At 36.9% G+C, this 18,733-nt stretch overlaps 3 protein-coding genes across 11 annotated transcripts in view; 2 read left to right on the forward strand and 1 right to left on the reverse strand.

Annotated features, from left to right (window-relative positions):
- The window catches only part of FAM169A (family with sequence similarity 169 member A), a 65,619-nt gene extending 61,271 nt beyond the window's left edge, over positions 1 to 4,348 (forward strand). For all 8 annotated transcript variants that reach the window (XM_004270815.3, XM_033430024.2, XM_033430028.2 and 5 more), the window contains one exon: positions 287 to 4,348. In XM_004270815.3, the coding sequence (XP_004270863.1) occupies positions 287 to 835 (549 nt within the window). In that variant the 3' untranslated portion in view covers positions 836 to 4,348. The remainder of the gene's footprint in view (positions 1 to 286) is intronic.
- A 936-nt stretch (positions 4,349 to 5,284) lies between these two features.
- NSA2 (NSA2 ribosome biogenesis factor) lies at positions 5,285 to 13,045 on the reverse strand. The gene is made up of 6 exons (XM_004270814.3): positions 12,887 to 13,045; positions 10,918 to 11,105; positions 10,677 to 10,827; positions 8,716 to 8,895; positions 6,713 to 6,905; positions 5,285 to 5,529 (listed from the first exon to the last, which is right to left on the reverse strand). The coding sequence occupies exons 1-6, from the start codon at positions 12,887 to 12,889 to the stop codon at positions 5,462 to 5,464; spliced, it is 783 nt and encodes a 260-aa protein (XP_004270862.1). The 5' UTR covers positions 12,890 to 13,045; the 3' UTR covers positions 5,285 to 5,461.
- A 106-nt stretch (positions 13,046 to 13,151) lies between these two features.
- Positions 13,152 to 18,733, forward strand: part of GFM2 (GTP dependent ribosome recycling factor mitochondrial 2) — a 46,417-nt gene continuing 40,835 nt past the window's right edge. For both annotated transcript variants that reach the window (XM_004270811.3, XM_033430018.2), the window contains exon 1: positions 13,152 to 13,307. The gene's annotated coding sequence lies outside the window, so the exon portion shown is untranslated. The remainder of the gene's footprint in view (positions 13,308 to 18,733) is intronic.

Here is an 18,733-nt window from a genome sequence, read left to right on the forward strand (position 1 = left end):
ATGGTTTTGAAGAATCTTGACATAAAGTTTGTGCCCTAAGTACTTTTTGGGGTAAAATCATTACTTTTATTGCATCTTTAAAGCAAGAACTTAATGAATCCAAATTATCATGTAAGACAGTTTCGAAGAAATTGAGCTGTATTCAGAACATGTGCACACGATTAACAAAAGTAGTGAGTACTGAATTCTTTAAAATGTGGTTGAGGGTCATTGCATATTAGTGTCTGAGAATAATTTATGTAAGAACTATATTGCAAAAGTTGTTCACCGGGTTTTTTGTTTTTAGACTTCACATGTAACTGACTCAGAAATGTTGCTAGATGAAGGCCCATCTGATGACAAGGGGCACACTGAAGAGAGGCTGCCTCTAGTTTCAAGAAAGAAAGCACATTTTGGGAGTTCAGACAATGTAGCTACTATCCCAAATGAAGAACGGTCCGACAGTGGTTTTCCAAACTCCGTGATAACTGAATTTTCTGAAGAATCGATTCCTGAAAATGTATCACCCAACACTACTGCCTCATTGGAAGACCAGGGTGAGGAGGGGGTAGCTGAGCCCCAGGAAACATCTCCAGCTCTTCCTCAGAGCTCTTTAATAGAGGTTGAACTTGAAGATGTGCCATTTTCACAGAATGCAGGACAGAAGAACCAGTCAGAGGAGCAGTCTGAAGCATCTTCTGAGCAACTGGATCAGTTGATGCAATCAACAGAGAAGACTGTGGATAGCAGCTCAGAGGAGATAGAAGTGGAAGTGCCTGTGGTCGACAGGCGGAATTTAAGAAGAAAGGCCAAAGGGCACAAAGGACCTGCGAAGAAGAAAGCCAAGCTGACCTGAATGAGGAAGAAATGTGGATGATAAATCCTCTTCTTTGTAACGTAATTGTTGTTTTTAAAATATGGCAGTTAATAAATAGCATGGGGCACAGGATAAAAACTCCAAATTTTCAATTTGAACTTATTTATGATGCCGCTTTTCCCTCCCCTGTAGGACCTAGGATTCACCGTTCTTTTTAATTTTTCAGGCTATTTTGTGTAAATACAATTTTTTTAATTTTTATTAACCATGTTTCGATTTTGGGAAACCAGATCATACTATATTTTCTTCAGCAATTGGGGATATCTAACTATTAATATTTCACAAAATATAAATTAAAAAATGTGAAAGTAGTAGGGCTTCCATCAATTGTAAGGATCACAGAAATCTTTTATACTAAGGGTTTTAATAGTAATCTTGGTGAAGGTTCTAGAAGATTTAAATTTCAAAACTAATCACCATTTTTTAAAATGTAGGCATGCTTAAACAAAAATGTCAGTAAATTAGGATAAATGCAACTTCAACTACATGAGAGCACAAATTTGGAAATTTATGGTCAAAGGTTTATGAAGGTGATATTTTGGCCTCTTAGTTCTTAGTTGTAGGTGCAATTTCTTCCTTTGACTTCAATGTCTGTGGAAAGGCACAAACAAAATCTGTTTCCAGTTCACTCTTGATAACATCTGATATTAACAGTACTGCTAGGGATTTAACTCTGGCCTGTAGGCACTCGTATAATTATTTAAAAATTCATTTGAATCTGGGGACTGTACTTTTGTCCTCACCCAGTTAACATGTATACTTTAGAAGTGTGAGAACCCTTCCTAAGGCTTCTTCTTAATCCTGCCACTGCCTTTATTCTAGAATCTTCATTATATTCCCCTCACTTTCATCCACTTCCCTAACTCATGGAGTGATTCCTGTCAAAAGATCTTTTTGCCTGCCTGCCAGCTTATGCCCTTGGCTTCCATTTTTGGTAGGTTTGGAACTGCGCCCCACAATCTTAGACCTAGATGGCAGGAATAAGCTGCTCTAGGAGCCATAGTTACAAGAGCTTAAATCACATTGGAGGCTTCGTTTGTCCCTTTTGGCTTGCTCGCTCTTGATTTGTTCTGTGCGGACAGGTTACAGTCTAGCCTGTGTGTACATTGTGGTTGCCTTTGCCTGGGTAAACTAAAAACAAAGAACATCCTCAATTGTTTATTTTTGTATAATAATTTATTTAAAAATGAACAAAATGGTTATCCTTAGAATCCAAAGAGAATCTTAAAACAGTCCCACTCTTTGGAAGTATTATGTGTACTCAAATTTTCATGTAAGTTTGAGAATGCTTTGAGGCCATTTAGATTGTTTTTAAAACTGCTTGGTCCTTACATGAAAAAAAAATGTGTTATGACTTTGTGTCATTATTTGAGGTGCTAAGGATTGATGTTGAAGGTTTATTCAGTCTACAGTCAGATAATACTAAATTTTATTTTGGGATGTTGGCATTTTAGGAAGATTTAAAGTTGAGGTAAAACTCTTTAGCAGACAGAATAGCAAACCCTCCTTATTCGTGTAAAACTTTGAATACTTGTATCCTCTACTATTTTCTTTAATTATTGGTCAGTTAGGCCAGATTATTCCATTCTAAATGAAAATTAAGCACTTTGGCCATTTGTTTTCCCAACAAATGCTAATCAAGTGAAAGAATAAGTATGACTATTAGTGTTATCTTTTGAATGTTTATGCTGTTTTATACATTTTGTGAGAAATTTTTGTTAATACCACAATTAGGGAAATAAGGATTTAGTAAATTCTTAACCTTTCCATTTTTAATTTCTTAAAATAGATTTAAAAACCTAACACCTACTTTTTTACTTGGATTCTTCATTGTTCTCTTTAAAATACTTTCTTTAAAAAGGTGTAGTTTAACTCGATGACAACTCGATGTGTGAATATAGTTGCTGAGGTTTACAAAAAAGAAACGTTTATTTATATGACCACTAAGGACTCGCAGTATAAATTTAAACTTGTTAAACTTGTTTGGTTTAAACAGTAGGTGCATTTTAAGCAGTTTCAAAACTTTCTGTTCAGCACACAATTTTTGTCCATATTATCTCTGACAGAAAATGTTATTTTGGAGTTTATAGTTGGTAGAGGAAAGTTAGGTCACATGAAAAAAACCTAACTTTCATGTTCAGTAACAATGAGTTCTATGCTCAGTGAGTGAGTGTAGAATTTATAACAATTTATCCTCAGTAAGGAATCTAAATAAAACTTAATCACATTACTTGTACTTTTTGCAAAAGGCATTAGAAAAACTCTGAGAATGACAGAGGACTGAAATCTGATTTCAACCAGGTAGTCTAGTTGTTAAGTGTCCAGTCACATTCTATAGTCCTTTGTGAACTTTTTTCTGTTTAGAAGTCTTATTTGTGGAGAAGGGAGTTCAGTTCAGTTTGTGTAAATACATATATATTTCCTTGTGTAATATAAAGCAATTAGCAAAATTTTTGTTCTACTTTCAAGTTTATTCAATTGCTAGACATCACAGAAATATATTTAAGAATTTATTATAAAGTTCCTCTACAACTTTTAACAGTGAGAGGGTCTATTATGATTTTTTATAAAATCAAATAGCATGACAGAATGTCAATCTTCTACTACTTAAAATGTGTCTCTATTCATGGTGTTTCCATTCAGTGCAGAAAATTATCATGGCAAGGATAAAAACTACTAGTGATTAATGGTTCACTTTTAGCTGACCACCAGACCACCACCTAAAATGGTTTCAGTGACTTTAGAAAAATATCTTGAAGGTTTATGATTGCCTCGAATTGAGCCTTTACCTGGTATCTAAATATCTGCTCTTACATTCTGATTTACCCTTAGGGATTATACCTTCTAAGGTTTGGTCACACCAGCAAACTGAAACAGATTTTAATGTAAATAAAGAATTTATACTAACATTACTCATCTGTGTAACAGTATTTTAGAAATTTCTGCCTTGTATGTCCACTAGTTGCAATACCGTGTTTGAAGTGTTAACCCAGTCTTTCATGGGTGTGATTAGTTACAAATGTTTATGCTTCTGTTTGCATACTTAGTATCAAGCTTTATTTGTACAGATAGTTTAACTTGCTTATTTTTGGTTGTGAAAAATAAGCAAACCTCAGTTCTGTATCCAGTGCTTACCTTCAGTAGATTTTTTTTCTTTCACCCTCCAAAATTTGTCATTCACACATTCCCCATTTCTATTAGCGGCAAAATCATTTGTTAAAATCTAATTGTAAGGAAGGTTCTGCTTCTGTTATCCTGAAGTAATTGTATCATACTGGATAGTAATTCCCAAGGAACTAGCCTTTCTTTTCCTTAGTGTCTGTGTGTTCTAAAACTTCTACTGTGTTTATACAATTTAGAAAAGATGTTACATTATTCAGAATAGCTAGACTTACTCAAGTACTTACGTTTGTTTTCTTGGTAGTTTCTTTTTTTCTAATTTTTTTTTTTTATTTTTAACAGTAGTAATTAAACCTATATTTTGTGATTGTTTCCTGGTCTGTGTTTTGAAATTCCTTCCCTTTCCCCTAAGTTCATTGGTGAAGATGTGTTTAGATATTGAATTTGTTTAGACACTGATTTCGTTTAAGGCACAATCACATTGGTTGTACTTTCAAGACAGACTTTAAAAAAAAATAAACAGAATTGAAAACAATTAATGTGATTATAAATTAATATTATAGACACCCTAAAGCTCAAAGTCACAAACATAACTCAAATCACAAATGTGCTTTTGACTAAAACACGACCTTTTTAATATTATCTAAGTAACTGCAAATAAATTTCTCTTTAAGGACATCAGTGCAGCCTTTTTCTTTTTAAAACTATTTTACCTGGAATTACTTAAATTTTTACCACTTTAAAAATATAAATACACTACCCTAAGTTTAGAATACAGGAAATGCTAAAAGTATGAACATTTTGGTTGGTATGTTTTTCATGTATCTATCTTGAGTAGAAAATACAGTTCCAAGTATATGGCATTATATATGATGAATGAGAGGGGGAAAATGTTTAAAATACTAATTCCCTGACTTACTATAGGAATAATTAGAAGTAAAAAGTTTTATCTATGTTCTTTTGAACTTTATAGTGTAGTATGCCTTCTCATATACTTTATATTTTCATTAAAATGCTGTGTTAATGCTACATTTCTTAGGATTAATAATCTACAGTGAGGAGGAGGAGACCTGAGGTAAGGTCTTAGATGTGACAAAAAGTTTCTTGGCTTATTCCTCACAGTTAAGTGTGCACAAACCTTTGATAAAATGTGTTTTCGACTGCACTGGCTTTTCCAATAATGACAGATCTACACTGCTTAGTACCACTTATTAATACAGATACTGATGAAGTAGGATATTTCTATAATTGATTTTTAATCATGCAGTTTGATGAATATCTAAACGCTAAACAGATGCAAAAGACCAATTTGTAAAACTAGGCCATTTTAATCTTTTTTTTTTTTAAACAATAGAATAAATAGTTTTCTTGATGACTGCAGACATGTAAGGCTGATTGGCAGTACTCAGAAATATCAGAGTAATGGTTTCCTGATTGGTGTGTAGTCTTCAATAATTATAAGGAGTTATTTGTATGTATCTGCTGTCAAACCAGTAAGACTGCATTTATGCATCCGTCATTTTCAGGATTGTTGGTAACCTGGGCATATTTTCCTAAGGAAAACAAAACAAAAAGGAGGGATGTTTGTTAGCTAATAAAAATTACCTTTAAAAAATACATATAATCTTTGCCCAAATTATTTACAATTACCACTTTTAAGAAAGAAAAAATGGACGACCATAGTATATAAATGAGATTTTAAAAAATGAAATCACTGAAGACCAAGCTTGAGTTCTCCATACAATTTTTATATAAATATTGTTTTTATAAATGGTGGCTAGCTTCATTCTGTTACTATGTTATATTAACAAGCCTTTATGGATTGACCTGAGCAATGCTCCTTTTCCACACGATTCTTGCTGGAAAAAGCATCATGTATTAACTAAGTTTCAAATCAATTTAACCTATTTTAAAACCGAGGTCAAGGGACTTACCTGGTGGCACAGTGGTTGAGATTCACCTACCAATGCAGGGGACACGGGTTCGAGCCCTGGTCCAGGAAGATCCCACATGCCGCAGAGCAACTAAGCCTGTGCGCCACAACTGCTGATCCCACGTGCCCCAACTACCGAAGCCCGCGCACCTGGAGCCCGTGCTCCGCAACAGGAGAAGCCACCGCAGTGAGTAGCCCCGGCTAACCACAACTAGAGAAAGCCCGCCCGCAGCAACAAAGACCCAATGCAGCCCAAAAATAAATTTATTTAAAACAAACAGCCGAGGTCAACTAACATGAAGTATGTGCCAATGACTCATACTGAAGATTCAATCAAGAAGCTATACAGTTTAAAAGAACATTAATGTATCTGGGTACTGAAAGCAGAAAACTAGGAAAATGAAGAAAAAATTTTAAATTGTTGCATGACATATTTCAGGCTTTAATTATTACTGAAATAGTGTGGCTACGGTGTTCGCTGTCTGCCTCCCTTCCCCCATTTGTGGGCAATTTATTTTCTTCCAATATTTTTCAGTTACAATTTCCCATCTGCTTTTCTCATATCTTTTTAAATAAAAAGCATCAAAAAAATATCTAGCAATGTAGTAAACCTTACGTAACTGAAACCAGTAAACTAAAGAAGAACTGCATTCATAACTCTCTACAGTGTTCTTCCTAAAGATTTAAATATGATTCACATCAAGTTTAACTGCATTAAAATTTGCTCTATACTTTATGTCAACTTAAAAACTTCTATCTTAGGATTATAACATTAGCAGCCCCATATTCAAAATTGTACTTACCCCAAATGACCTTGCCTCCTTGTGTCACTAGGCCCAACTCGCTCACGTTCACCTCAATAACAGTGCCTTTGGTAATAACACCCAAAGCTGTATATAGTGGGGATGAGGGATTCTTCTTCACACCAAGTATTGGCAGGCAGAAGGTGGCTTTCAGTTCAGGATGTGTTACGTGGGCCTTCTTAAAACGTAATCCCTAGTAAGTCAAACACAATGTTTTGAGTCGAAAATGTTAATGATGAATATTGATCCTTTTTGCTTATCTTTTCCAATCATCTCCCCACCCTGCCCCAAAAGGATTGAGTGTCTAATCTTAAGGCATCGAAGAAAATACTTAGAATTAATTCTACAGACTAAAAACCTCATGGTTAACAGGAAAAGTATGTGGGGGAAAAACCCAAACACATACTTCTGAAAAGTTTTCACCATGGAACAGCTACCTAGCATCATATTCAGATTTTCTCCTGTCCAGTTACCTATACTTCCTGAGGACTTGCTACATGCCAGGCACTATGCTAGAGCTCACAAACAGCACCATTTAAACATGATAGCCTTACAACTCTCCCTATTTTTTTTTTAAACGATAAAAACAAGGATCAGCAGGTTAAATAACTTGTTCCCAGGCTAAATAGTGTGAGGGTGGAATCAAACTTAAGTATCTTGATTCCAAGTCTGTATACTTCAGCCACCTTCCATGATGAAAGATTGTCAGCTTTCTTTACGTTGATGGTTAATACTGGTCAAAAACTGGAGAGAGCCCAGAGAGATCTCTGTTACAGAGACCAGATTCACCCAGTCACCTAGATACGGTCTTCTGGGGTGAAGGCACTTTAGAAGCCACAACACTTTGCAATCTTTTAAATTTGATTTTTCCCTGTATGGGGGGAAGGGGGCAAATGACAGTAAATCAAATTCTTCGTAACAGACTCATTTGTCAAGCTTACATAACATTCAGAATGCCATATGATTAATTCACAGTAAGAAACGTATCTGCCAAACTACAGAAAGCCTAGAACACCTTGACTAGTATATTCTCTCCCTGTAGAACTTGTTAAGATTACCAAAATGTATTTAGAAGATTATGAATATACAGTCAAAATAAGGGGAGTCCATGATGGAATCCAGGGATGGGTGAACATTTTCTGTGAATAACCATATAGTGAAGCTCTTATTTTAGGCTTTGCAGGCCACATGGTCTCTGTTACAAATACTGTGCTCAAACTCTGTAGAAAAAAATAGCCATAGACAATATGTAAATGAACAGGCACGGCTGTGTTCCAATAGAACTTCTTTTTTTAATAGAAGCAGGCTGTTTGACAACATTTTAATTCATTGAAAATTATTCAGGTTGAGAGCTAGAGTAACACTGCCAACTTCCCCCCCTTTGTTTTTGTAAGCAGGCTGGTATCCAGTGGGCAGATTAATTCATTCTGTTTAAAGACATACTGCAGAAATATATCTTCAATTTTATTTGGGGAGGTGGAGAGGAGATTGGTTTTGACCATCACTGCTGTCAACAGAAATTAAAGTCCCATTTTAATATTCTCTTTTGTCAATGACTGCATACTAAGTATTTTCAAAAGCATTAAGATACTTCCCTTACTAAACTGGAATTAACTCTTGAAAAAAACAATTGTACTCATTTTCTAACTGTTCTCAAAGACAAGTGTCAGGCACATAGTAGATCACTTGTTCAATGAGTAAAATGACTGTGGAAAATGAAGATTCTAATATGTCATATTTAAAAGTCAAGATTCACTGACAATCTCTGTAATGAAAGTTCTTTTTCATCTCAAATATCCTATGAAGCTGAAGATTCCTGACAGTAGTGGAAGAGTGCTAACCAATTCCATCAATAACTTAAAATAACAAAAATAGCCTAAAAACATCTTTCAACCTGTTCTTTTCTATCAGTTTTAGGAATTTCAGGAAACTGTCAAGTACTTTATCCAGTTTTAACATAGGAAATGATATTTAAGCCACATTGCACTCTAGCAGGGTCTTACCATTGGCCTAATGAATCTTTCATATTTAGGTGGTTTTCGAGTAAAGCCATCTCCAACAAAGCAAACTTTAGTAACCATCCTCTTCCAGGCTTTCTTCTTTCTCTTTCCCGTTCGAATAACTTTTAATACTTCTGTTTCTCCCTGGGCACGAACTTTGGGCAGAGGGACTTCCCATTTTCCCTAAAACAGGCCACAGTTAAAATTTATATTGTTAGTAAAAGACAATGAGAATAAAAAGTCAAATATTTTTTAGTTGTACAAAGTAGTAGATTCACTTTTTGGTGTAACCAACATTTTGGCTCAATTTTTTTCTAGAGATCTGCACTGTCTCCTGAAATTAATTGGAACTAGTTAAGTTTACTACTAAATAGTTAATAGGGTAAAACTGGAAGACTGTCTCCACCTTTTGTTTTTAACATCTTTATTGGAGTATAATTGCTCTACAATGGTGCATTAGCTTCTGCTGTATAACAAAGTGAATCAGCAGCCATACGTATACACATATCCCCATATCCCCTCCCTCTTGTGTCTCCCTCCCTACCCCACCCCTCTAGGTGGTCACAAAGCACCGAGCTGATCTCCCTGTGCTATGTAGCTGCTTCCCACCAGCCAGCCATTATACATTTGGTAGCGTATATATGTCCATGCCACTCTCTCACCTCGTCCCAGCCCACCACTCCCCCATCCTGTGTCCTCAAGTCCACTCTCCACGTCTGCATCTTTATTCCTGTCCTGCCCCTAGGTTCTTCAGAACCAATTTTTCTTTTAGATTGCATATATATGTGTTAGCATACGGTACTTGTTTTTCTGACTTACTTCACTCTGTATGACAGTCTCTATGCCCATCCACCTCACTACAAATAACTCAATTTCATTTCTTTTTATGGCTGAGTAATATTCCATTGTATTCCACATCTTCTTTATCCATTCATCGGTTGATGGACACTTAGGTTGCTTCCATGTCCTGATTATTGTAAACTGTCTCCACCTCTTAACATATCTTTATATTTCTACCTTGAATGGATTTTTAGATTACATTTACTAGTAAGACGAAATCATCACCCCATATTTTGTACCTCCCTAGAATGCAGATTCCATGAAAAAATGGAAGCAGTGCAAGGCAGTAGAAAGAATTCTGGACCTGTCACTAAGGGCATAGGTTCTAGAAGCAACTCTACCATTTCACAGATAAGCGCCTGTGAAGAGTGATTTACAACGTCCTAGATTCCAGTCTCTTCATCTGTAAAATGAAGAGGGGTTAAGTAGATAATCTCTGAAGTTTCTTTTGGTGCTAAAGTTCTACCATTCTAATTTTGATACTTACATATCAAAAAATAAGCAGTAAGATTTTAAAAATCCAATCTGGAGACTAAGTTCTTTAAATGCAGATACTGCATATTCTGCTGATACCTAGATTTCTGTCAGTCTATCCACAGGTGTTTAAAAATAGTATCTATGTCTTTTTCTCTGCTTTTAGCAGAATTTAACTTAATTTGACACCAAGTGCAACCCAGAAGTATTTATTTTTTTTAATTGCTCTATTTTTATCTAAGTCAAATCACTTAGGATGCTTTCCACTATTCTACTTTTTAACCAGTTTTGGCACTGCACGGCAGCAAAAACAAGAAGCAGTTGTATCCTTCTCCACAACAGCACAACATTAGGAGCTGTCAAGTATAAGAACCTGTTTTAAATAATTTTTTAAAACTAAAGACGCATGGCATTCTAAAAAAAATTTTAAATCCTGTTGAATGTTCTCATGGTGAGAAAGCACATTTTTTTATTACTTAAACATTTTATATAAAATGAAACTTACAAAGACTTCAACATCTAAATAATGGAATAGTTGGACTTCATTTTTCCATTTAACTGAAGAAACAACTAAGAACCTCAAATATGTATTTAAATAATTCTCATGAACAACGGCAACAAAAATAAAGACTTCAATTTTTATTGCTTACCGCTTTCTCTTTTCGTTTTTGTTTGATCATATTGGAAAGTACTTTAGCTCGAGACTGTCCCTCTCTGTCCAGTAGATATGCAGGTACTGCTCCTTGTGGAGTCTTTTCATCATTCTTCTGTTTGGTGTTTCTTTTTTCATGCATCTTAATACTATCAAGAATGAAAAAGATTCAGGATTATTGGTTTTAATAATTATTACTCAAAAGACTAACTTGGTACAACAAATAAATGATCACTTACGTCTTTTTCATTTGTATTTTCTCAGCATGGCGCTGTTTATGGTAGAGCTTAGCTTTCAGACCAATCATTTTTTTTGCCTTCTTTGAACGTTCATGAGCCTCTCGACCTTCCTTCTTTCTCTTTTTCTCATGGTAATCCAAACGATATCCATAGCGCTTACGGTGTAACTCGATATATTCATTTTGTGGCTATAACGATGCAAGAAATGTTACTTTAATTTTAAAAAAATCACTGACAGAATTATTCTAAAATACTTTTTTTTTTTTTTTGCGGTGCGCGGGCCTCTCACTGTTGTGGCCTCTCCCGTTGTGGAGCACAGGCTCCAGATGCGCAGGCCCAACGGCCATGGCGCACCAGCCCAGCCGCTCGGTGGCACATGGGATCTTCCCAGACCGGGGCACGAACCCGTGTCCCCTGCGTCGGCAGGCGGACTCTCAACCACTGCGCCACCAGGGAAGCCCTAAAATACTTTCTTTTGAGTAGCATATAAAGTATAGAAGGTCCTAGGTCATCCACTGATCACTTGATTAAATAACTCTTGCACTGTTAAGCCTAATCACATGATGTAAGTTAAATAAATTTTGATCCTGAATGATATGAGGCATCAGGATTTACATCTGTAATAAACTCAGTGAAAGTTACTGTTCATTGAAGAGAACTGTCCAAAATCCACTGGACCACAAAAGGGATGATCTGATTCTAGGATCTCTCTTCTGAACATTGATAATCTGGTCTTTCAATATCATCATCATACTTTTTAAAAATTTAATAACATTTTACTCAGTTTTATTGAAGTATAATTTACATACATACAATGAAGTGTGCCCTTCTTAGGTATAGATATAGAGTTGTAAGTTTTGACAAGCTACACAGCTCTGTAACCACCACAATCAAAATTGAGAATATTTCCAACACCCCAGAAAGTTCCCCTTTGAAGCCAATCCTCTTTTTCCATCTCCAATCTGATATCTACTGTCCTACTTTTGCTTTCCCAGAATGAAATGTAAATGGAATCTACAGTATGTAGCCTTTTGCATTTAGCTTCTTTCACTTAGCATAAGGCTTTTGAGATTCTCCTATGTTGTTGCACGTATCCATACTTCATTTCTTTTGACAAGTAGTCATTTTATGGATATACCACCATTTGTTTATTTGTTTACCAGTTGATGGATATTTGGGTTGTTTCCAGTTCTTAGTGAATAAACATTTGCATTTAAGTCTTTGTGTGGACATATGCCCAACTGTTTTCAAGGTGGCTGTACTATTTTGCGTTTCATGAGCAATGTATGGGATCCCCTTTTGCTTTTTAAGTGCCTGTTTTATCTTATACACCAATATTGTTTTATTTCAACACGCGGCCCCAGTCTATTTGTACTTTAAGACTACAAAAATAAAACAACGGTGTAAAGCCAACTCCAGCACGGAGAATAATGCTATGTAACAATCAACAAGGTACTAGGTATTTTGTGTGGTGTTTTCAACTGCTATCACATACACCTGGCAGCAACCATGAAAAAGGTATGTGGAATGCCACTTTGCAGAGAAACAGAGATTAGACATGTGGTAGGAAGACAAAGGGTCTGGCAGTCAGATCTGGGCTATAAGCCCGGCTCTGCAATTCATTAGCTGCTTGGCCGGTGGCAGGGCATACCTTCGGTTTCCTCTATACTCTACGGTATAGAGTTATCACTAGGCTCTGGCACTGATGGTCACACAACTTTGGGCGAAGCCAGGAATTTAACAGAGTGAAACCTGTCTGGCTCTAAAAGCCTGTGCTCGGGCAAATACCCCACTCTATGGCCCGAGACTGAAGTTGTTTTCACTCCTCGGAGCGCACCCCACTCTCATTCCCTCAACTGCACTTCACTTCCGCCTACCACCCCTCACCGCTAACCCCAGCGCCCCTGGGCCCCCGGGCCCCGCCACCTCTGACGCCCTAAGTGGCGAGCTCCTGAGGCGACCTTCTCACCATGGTGACGGCCGCCGAGCCACCGGGTGCAGCCGCCGGGGCGCGAAGAAGCTTTCAATTTTCTGGTCTTAGAGACCCACGAGCCGACTCCAAGCCGCCCGCGGCAGGAAAGGGACGCTTGTAACTCGACCGACTCCAGAGAAAGTGCTACACAGCCGTTCCGAGCCTCCGTTCTCCACTTTCAGCTAGAAGGACGGAAGTTGCTGGCCGGCGGCTTTTGAGTGAGGCACCGCCGGAAGTGATGAAAAGCGGCGTCGCCGGAGGCAGAGGGAAGAAAACGTAAGTTCCGCTCACGGGTAGGGCGTTCTCCGAGTTAGGGCGTCGCGAGGTGAGGCCTTTGCACTGTTGGGTCCAGCCCGCACCTCGGCTCTCACCAGCCCGGCGGGGAAAAGCCGGCCTCCGGAATGCGACCAAGTGCCAGGTGGGTACGGGGCCGTGCCGTGTGACTCCTGCGTGCCTAGGCCCACGATGGCCACTGGCGACCTTACAGGATGCTACAGTCAGGCAAGCACGAGGACTGCAGGGCCTCCCGCCCGATCACCTCGGTGTCCGCCCACGTGTGGGCCTTTCTGTCTCGCCTTTGGCGAGAGCGACTGGTCTTGGTTCCTGTCACCGTGTGTAATGTGTGCACAATTGAGAAGGATGCAGGGGAATGAAAACTAACTGTAGAGGAAAGTAAATTACTGGGCCTTAACAGCTGTTAGAAAAGAAAGACAACGTCCTGTTTTTCTGTACTAATTTCTGAAATTCCTGAGGCCTTTTGGTGCCCAGGACGGTGCCGAGTGGATTTGCATCTAGTGGTCCTCTAGTGGTAGCGAGGAAAGCTGTCGGTTTTTACATTTTAATGTACGGTCGTTGAAGTTCCCTTAATTACCCTCACGGTCTGGAACGTCATTGTTATTCGTCTCCCTAAGTCTTAGAGCTTGGATTTGAGGCAGTTTTTTTTTTTAAGGCTTCATCTTCTAATGGGACTTATTTCCTTTAAAACCCGAACTAATTCTAACTAGCGTTTGTATATTTTCAAGTACAGTAAATTATGTAATCTCTCTTCCTGGGATACATTTCCCCCTGGTATTGCCTTCCTCACCTGATTCAGGTCACTGTTTTATTGAGACCTTCCATGAGCTCCTTTTTTATAGTTACTACTGCCCCAGTTCCCCTTTCCTGCTTAATTCTTCTCTGTAGCACCTGTCACCATAGGAGATGCTATGTATTTTATTTATTTTGTTTATTGTTTGTATCCACTGATTACGATAGGGACAGGATGAGGGAAGGGATTGTTGGATTGTTTTTTTTTTCACTACTTTTAACCCTATTACTTAGAAGGCAGTGGTAGACACACAATAAATATATTCTTGTTGATAATTGAATTTACTTCTCATGTGGATCCTGTGATGTGATAGATGAAAAGACAGACTCAGATTTGAAGTGACTTGTCAGAGATCACAGAAGACTTGGGGCTCCAGCAAGTCCTCTGACTGTAAAGCCTAGTCTGGCGTTTTCCACCACAAGTAAAGGGCCCACTTGACATTTCTGGTGTAATTAAAAGTTTATGGAGAGTTTTAAAAAGACTTTATTGATGTGTTATAATTATGACAGGCAGACAAATGCATATTGTAGATGAACGTTCCTAGTGGATTCTTTAAAACCTGAATATACCTGTATAAGCAGCACCCAAATCAAGAAATTACCTGCACCTGAGAAGCCCTCCTCGTGCCTTTTTCTAGTAACTGTCATTCCCAAGGGTACACACTATCCTGACTTCTAACAGAATGGATTCGTTTTGCCTGTTTTAAACTTGACGTAATTGGAATCATATAGTATGAACTTTTTTGTGTTGGTTTCTTTTGCTTAACATTGTGAGATTTACCCTGTTTCCTGTCAGTTTATAGAAATTTTTAATAGGTTTGTTTAAATTGTGAACTCATGTTTTTTCATTTACAACTCTCAAAGCCATAATGCCCTTTTCTCTTCTGAATCAGAAATAGAAAATAAATGTTTTAGAGGTTAAGCAATAGTCACATTTTGATTTGTGTGAAATAGACAAGGCAAAGTTATCGCTATGTGGGTTATCATTTGTTCTTTCAGCTGTGATGGTGGGATAAAAATGGCCTAAACTGATCGATGTCAGCAAAAAGGTCTCTTAAAAAATTTCTTCCTGTGTAACTGGCAGTAGCCAAGTTGGGTATCACCACTACTTTGGTACATCTACAAGTATATACTAGATACCCAGTCTTTGCATTTTGGCAGTCAGAAGCATAAAAATGTATTCCTTCGATCTGTGTGAAACTTTGACAGTATTTATTGGTATAGTTTAGAAGAATAAGCCAGGAGATGTGAGAGCTGCTTTATAAATTGCATGGTGTTAAAAAATGAAGCTTATTTGTGTTAAAGAGGAAGAACAGGTACAGTAGTAAGAGCCATGCAGAAAGTATTATGAATGAAATGTTTGTTATTGTGATATGCAGGATTGTTAAACCTAATATTTTTCTTGAGGATAGGGATCATGTGTTACTCATTTTCATGTTTCCAATAATCAACTCCTTGTGTTGCTCCAATGAATGTTAGATGAACAGGGAATTGGAAGGGGCTTTTTCAGTCCAGGTGACTTAAATTTAAGAGTATCTTTACTGAGCATTTTTTTTTAGCGAGTAAAAGTTGATTTGCCAAGCTTTTTTCTTGAATGAAGTTAAAGGCTAGAACTAATTTTTAAAATTTAGATAAGTAGCTTGTTTTAGAACTTGTGACATAAATTCTGTAGTGAAAATGAATGTTTAGATAGATAGCTTGAGATGATCTATTCAATATAAAGAGAAAAAGAGCAAAGATGACATTAGGGATTGACGTTAATCAATAATGAACATATTGGCCTAATTCATATTCGATACTTTTTTAAGAAACAGTGAATATGACACAAATCTAAATTGAAGTTTCTAATTTAGGAAAAATTACTAAGTACAGTAACAAATACCATATGAAAACACTATTTTAACTTGATGCTTTAGAATCTCTTTTCCTACATTACTTTATCATCAGCAACATCATCTTCATTTGTGCTTTTATGCTAATGTATGTTGTGATTGTACTTTAGTGTCCCGTGATTCCTGTTTTTGTGTATTAAGCCTTACAGGCGTGATAGTCTACTGATTTTTTAAAAAAAAAAAAAAGTCCATGGATTCTTTTGTTTATTGGTTGTGAACTTGTTGATAATGTAGAATGGGTATTTACCTGTTTTTTCTCATTACTTGCCGTTTTTATACCATCAGGTGTCACAGTTTTTGGTGAGTACTTATGTTACCAAACCAGGCTTGAGTCCACTTGCCTGAGCGCAATAAAGCCAGTCTACTGACACCGGGTTGTGGTGAAGGAAACTGCAGCACTTATTGCAGGGCACTAAGCAAGGAGTCTAGGTAGCTAGTGCTTAAAAGACCCAAACTCCCCAGAGGCTTTCAGGGAAAGGTTTTAAAGATAGGGAGAGGGAGGGGGATTGTGGGGTGTGTGATCATCTCATGGACACTCTTCTGACTGGTTGGTGGTGAGATAGTCGGGAGTCAACATCATCAACCTTTTGGTTCCAACAGTTCTGGGGTCTACATGCTTGTGGGCAGCATATAGTTAACTTCTTCCACCTGGTGGGGGTTTCAGTATCTGCAAAATAACTCAAAGGACATGGCTCAGAATATTATCTGTAGCCCTTTAGGAGGAACTAAAGGTCCTTGACTTTGTTTAATGGCTAAACTATTATTATTTTGTCTTGTTTGTTTTATTTCTGCACTTTCTCACTTCTCTTATTAAATTTATTCTTTGGAACTTGGGGAAGCCCTAGGAGGCTAAAGTTTTTCTACAGACAAGGGGCAGACAGAGGACTTGGGAGAGGAGTCTGTTCTGGGAAGGGCCCATAGGGCCCTGCTTTGTTACACTTATGTGTTGTCCAAGGCCTAAGGAGGTCTGGGCCTTGTAGAATAACTCACTTGATAGTACCAGTAGGAAACCATTTTTGTTGAAAATCATTGAGCCATGGGGAAGAAGAAAATCAGTGGCAGGCCCTAAATGACTTTATAGGTCAAAAAAATGTTTGAGGAATTGTGCTAGGCTGCTGGTAGAAAATCCCACCTTTTGGGCAGCTCCCAGTAGTGGAGATAACGTGGAAATACCATATTTGTCATGAGTAAATATAAGTTCCAAGTGTTATGAAAACACAGACAAGGTAGTATTAAAACTTTGTAGGAGATTAAGAAAGGCTTCCAAGTTGGGGCTTGAATACTGAATAGAAATTTGCCAGGTGTGTGACTTTGGGAATTTGAGGACTGCTTTCAGACAGTGGCACCATTACATGCAAAGGTGTTAGAGCGCAGTGTTTTAGAGGAATTTTGGCTAGAGCTCCTGGAATAGAGTAGGGAGTAGGCGAGTACAAGGCTGTGAAGGTAGTTAGGGACAGAATTTGTTGTATTAAGAACCTTTACAGGTTTTTAAGTAGGGAATTGACAAGATGAGGTTGTTTACTTCAAAGGTATGTGTCAAGAATGGATTCAAGAAGTGTTTCCCACTTAAGTGATCCGAGTACTACTTTTTTAAGACTGACAACTGAATTACCTGTGCTATTAATTACTTAATATTTTTCCTTAAATTCACACTTTTATGTAGATAATTTCATCATAAGCAACACTACAAGATCACAGATTTTGTTGGCTATTGTTTCTAACATTTGTTCAGTTTTTTTGTTTTTTTACTTATAACGTAAAATAATCATGGGCAGTCACTTCAAGAAACACAGTGCTGGAATAAGTTTAAAAAATTTTTGGTCTATAGGAACCCTTCACACTTAAAAATGAGTCCGAATGAACAGTTTTGTTTGTATGGGTTGTAATTTATATTCAAATACCAGAAATGAAAACAAATCTTTAAAATGTTTTAATAATTCATTAAAAATAATAAACCATTAAATATTAATGTAATTAATATACTTTTATGAAAAATATATTTTCAAAAACAAAAATGATTTTGTTTGAAGAGTGTTTTATATTGCTTTACAATTTTGCAAGTCTTTTTAATGCCTGGCTTAACAGAAAACAGTTTACATCTGCTTCTGTATTTATTATGTTACTGTATATATATTTGTAAAATGTTTGGTTGAAGTGTCTGAAGAAAATCTAGCAGCATACATATATGTGGTGGGGAAAAGGAGGAGTATTTTAATAGTCTTTTCAGAAAATTGTGGACCGTCTTAGATGTTATACCAGGTTTTGACAAGTGATGGTTTCTTAAAGGTTAGTTGCAATGTGGGATCAAACCATATTAGTGAGCTTTTTGTATTCTGTTATGGTAGAATCCATTGTTCTGTTTTAGAATGGATCTAACATGCATGATTTTGCAAACATTTTGAACTTTGGCATTGGAAATGAAGAAGGGGGAATAGATTCAAGATATATTTAGGAAATAAAAGGACTTGGTAACTTCCTAAATAAGGGTAGTGAATGTTTCTGTCTTAAGATACAGAAAGGAGCAGATTTAGGAGGAATAATGAGTTTTGACATGCCTTCTTACATAACATGGTGCACAGTGGTTTAACCTTTTCTGTTGTTGCCCACCTTCCTCAGTCTCATATACTTCCATGCATTTCTCATAGCTTTGACAGTGTACTTGATGCATCGTGAATATTTAGTAAATGTTTTTAAACTAAAGATGCTTAGTTTCCGTGATCATAGAAGAAGAGGATTTACTTCTGTATATTTTTTACATGGTAGAAATACATATTTACATACTTACGGTAAATCAATATACAAATATGGTAAATCAATATATTAGGAAAATCAATATACAAATAAACCAAAAACTTATACTATCAGT

The sequence above is a fragment of the Orcinus orca genome, chromosome 3 (genome assembly GCF_937001465.1).
Source record: "Orcinus orca chromosome 3, mOrcOrc1.1, whole genome shotgun sequence".
Taxonomy (NCBI): Eukaryota; Metazoa; Chordata; class Mammalia; order Artiodactyla; family Delphinidae; genus Orcinus; species Orcinus orca.

What these genes read in the sequence shown, in the direction of transcription:
- NSA2 (XM_004270814.3), bottom strand. An exon ending in AAAGATTCATTAGGCCAATG is followed by an intron (nt 6,906 to 8,715) that starts GTAAGACCCTGC and finishes TTGACTTACTAG; the next exon opens with GGATTACGTTTTAAGAAGGC. An exon ending in AGGAGGCAAGGTCATTTGGG is followed by an intron (nt 5,530 to 6,712) that starts GTAAGTACAATT and finishes TGTTTTCCTTAG; the next exon opens with GAAAATATGCCCAGGTTACC.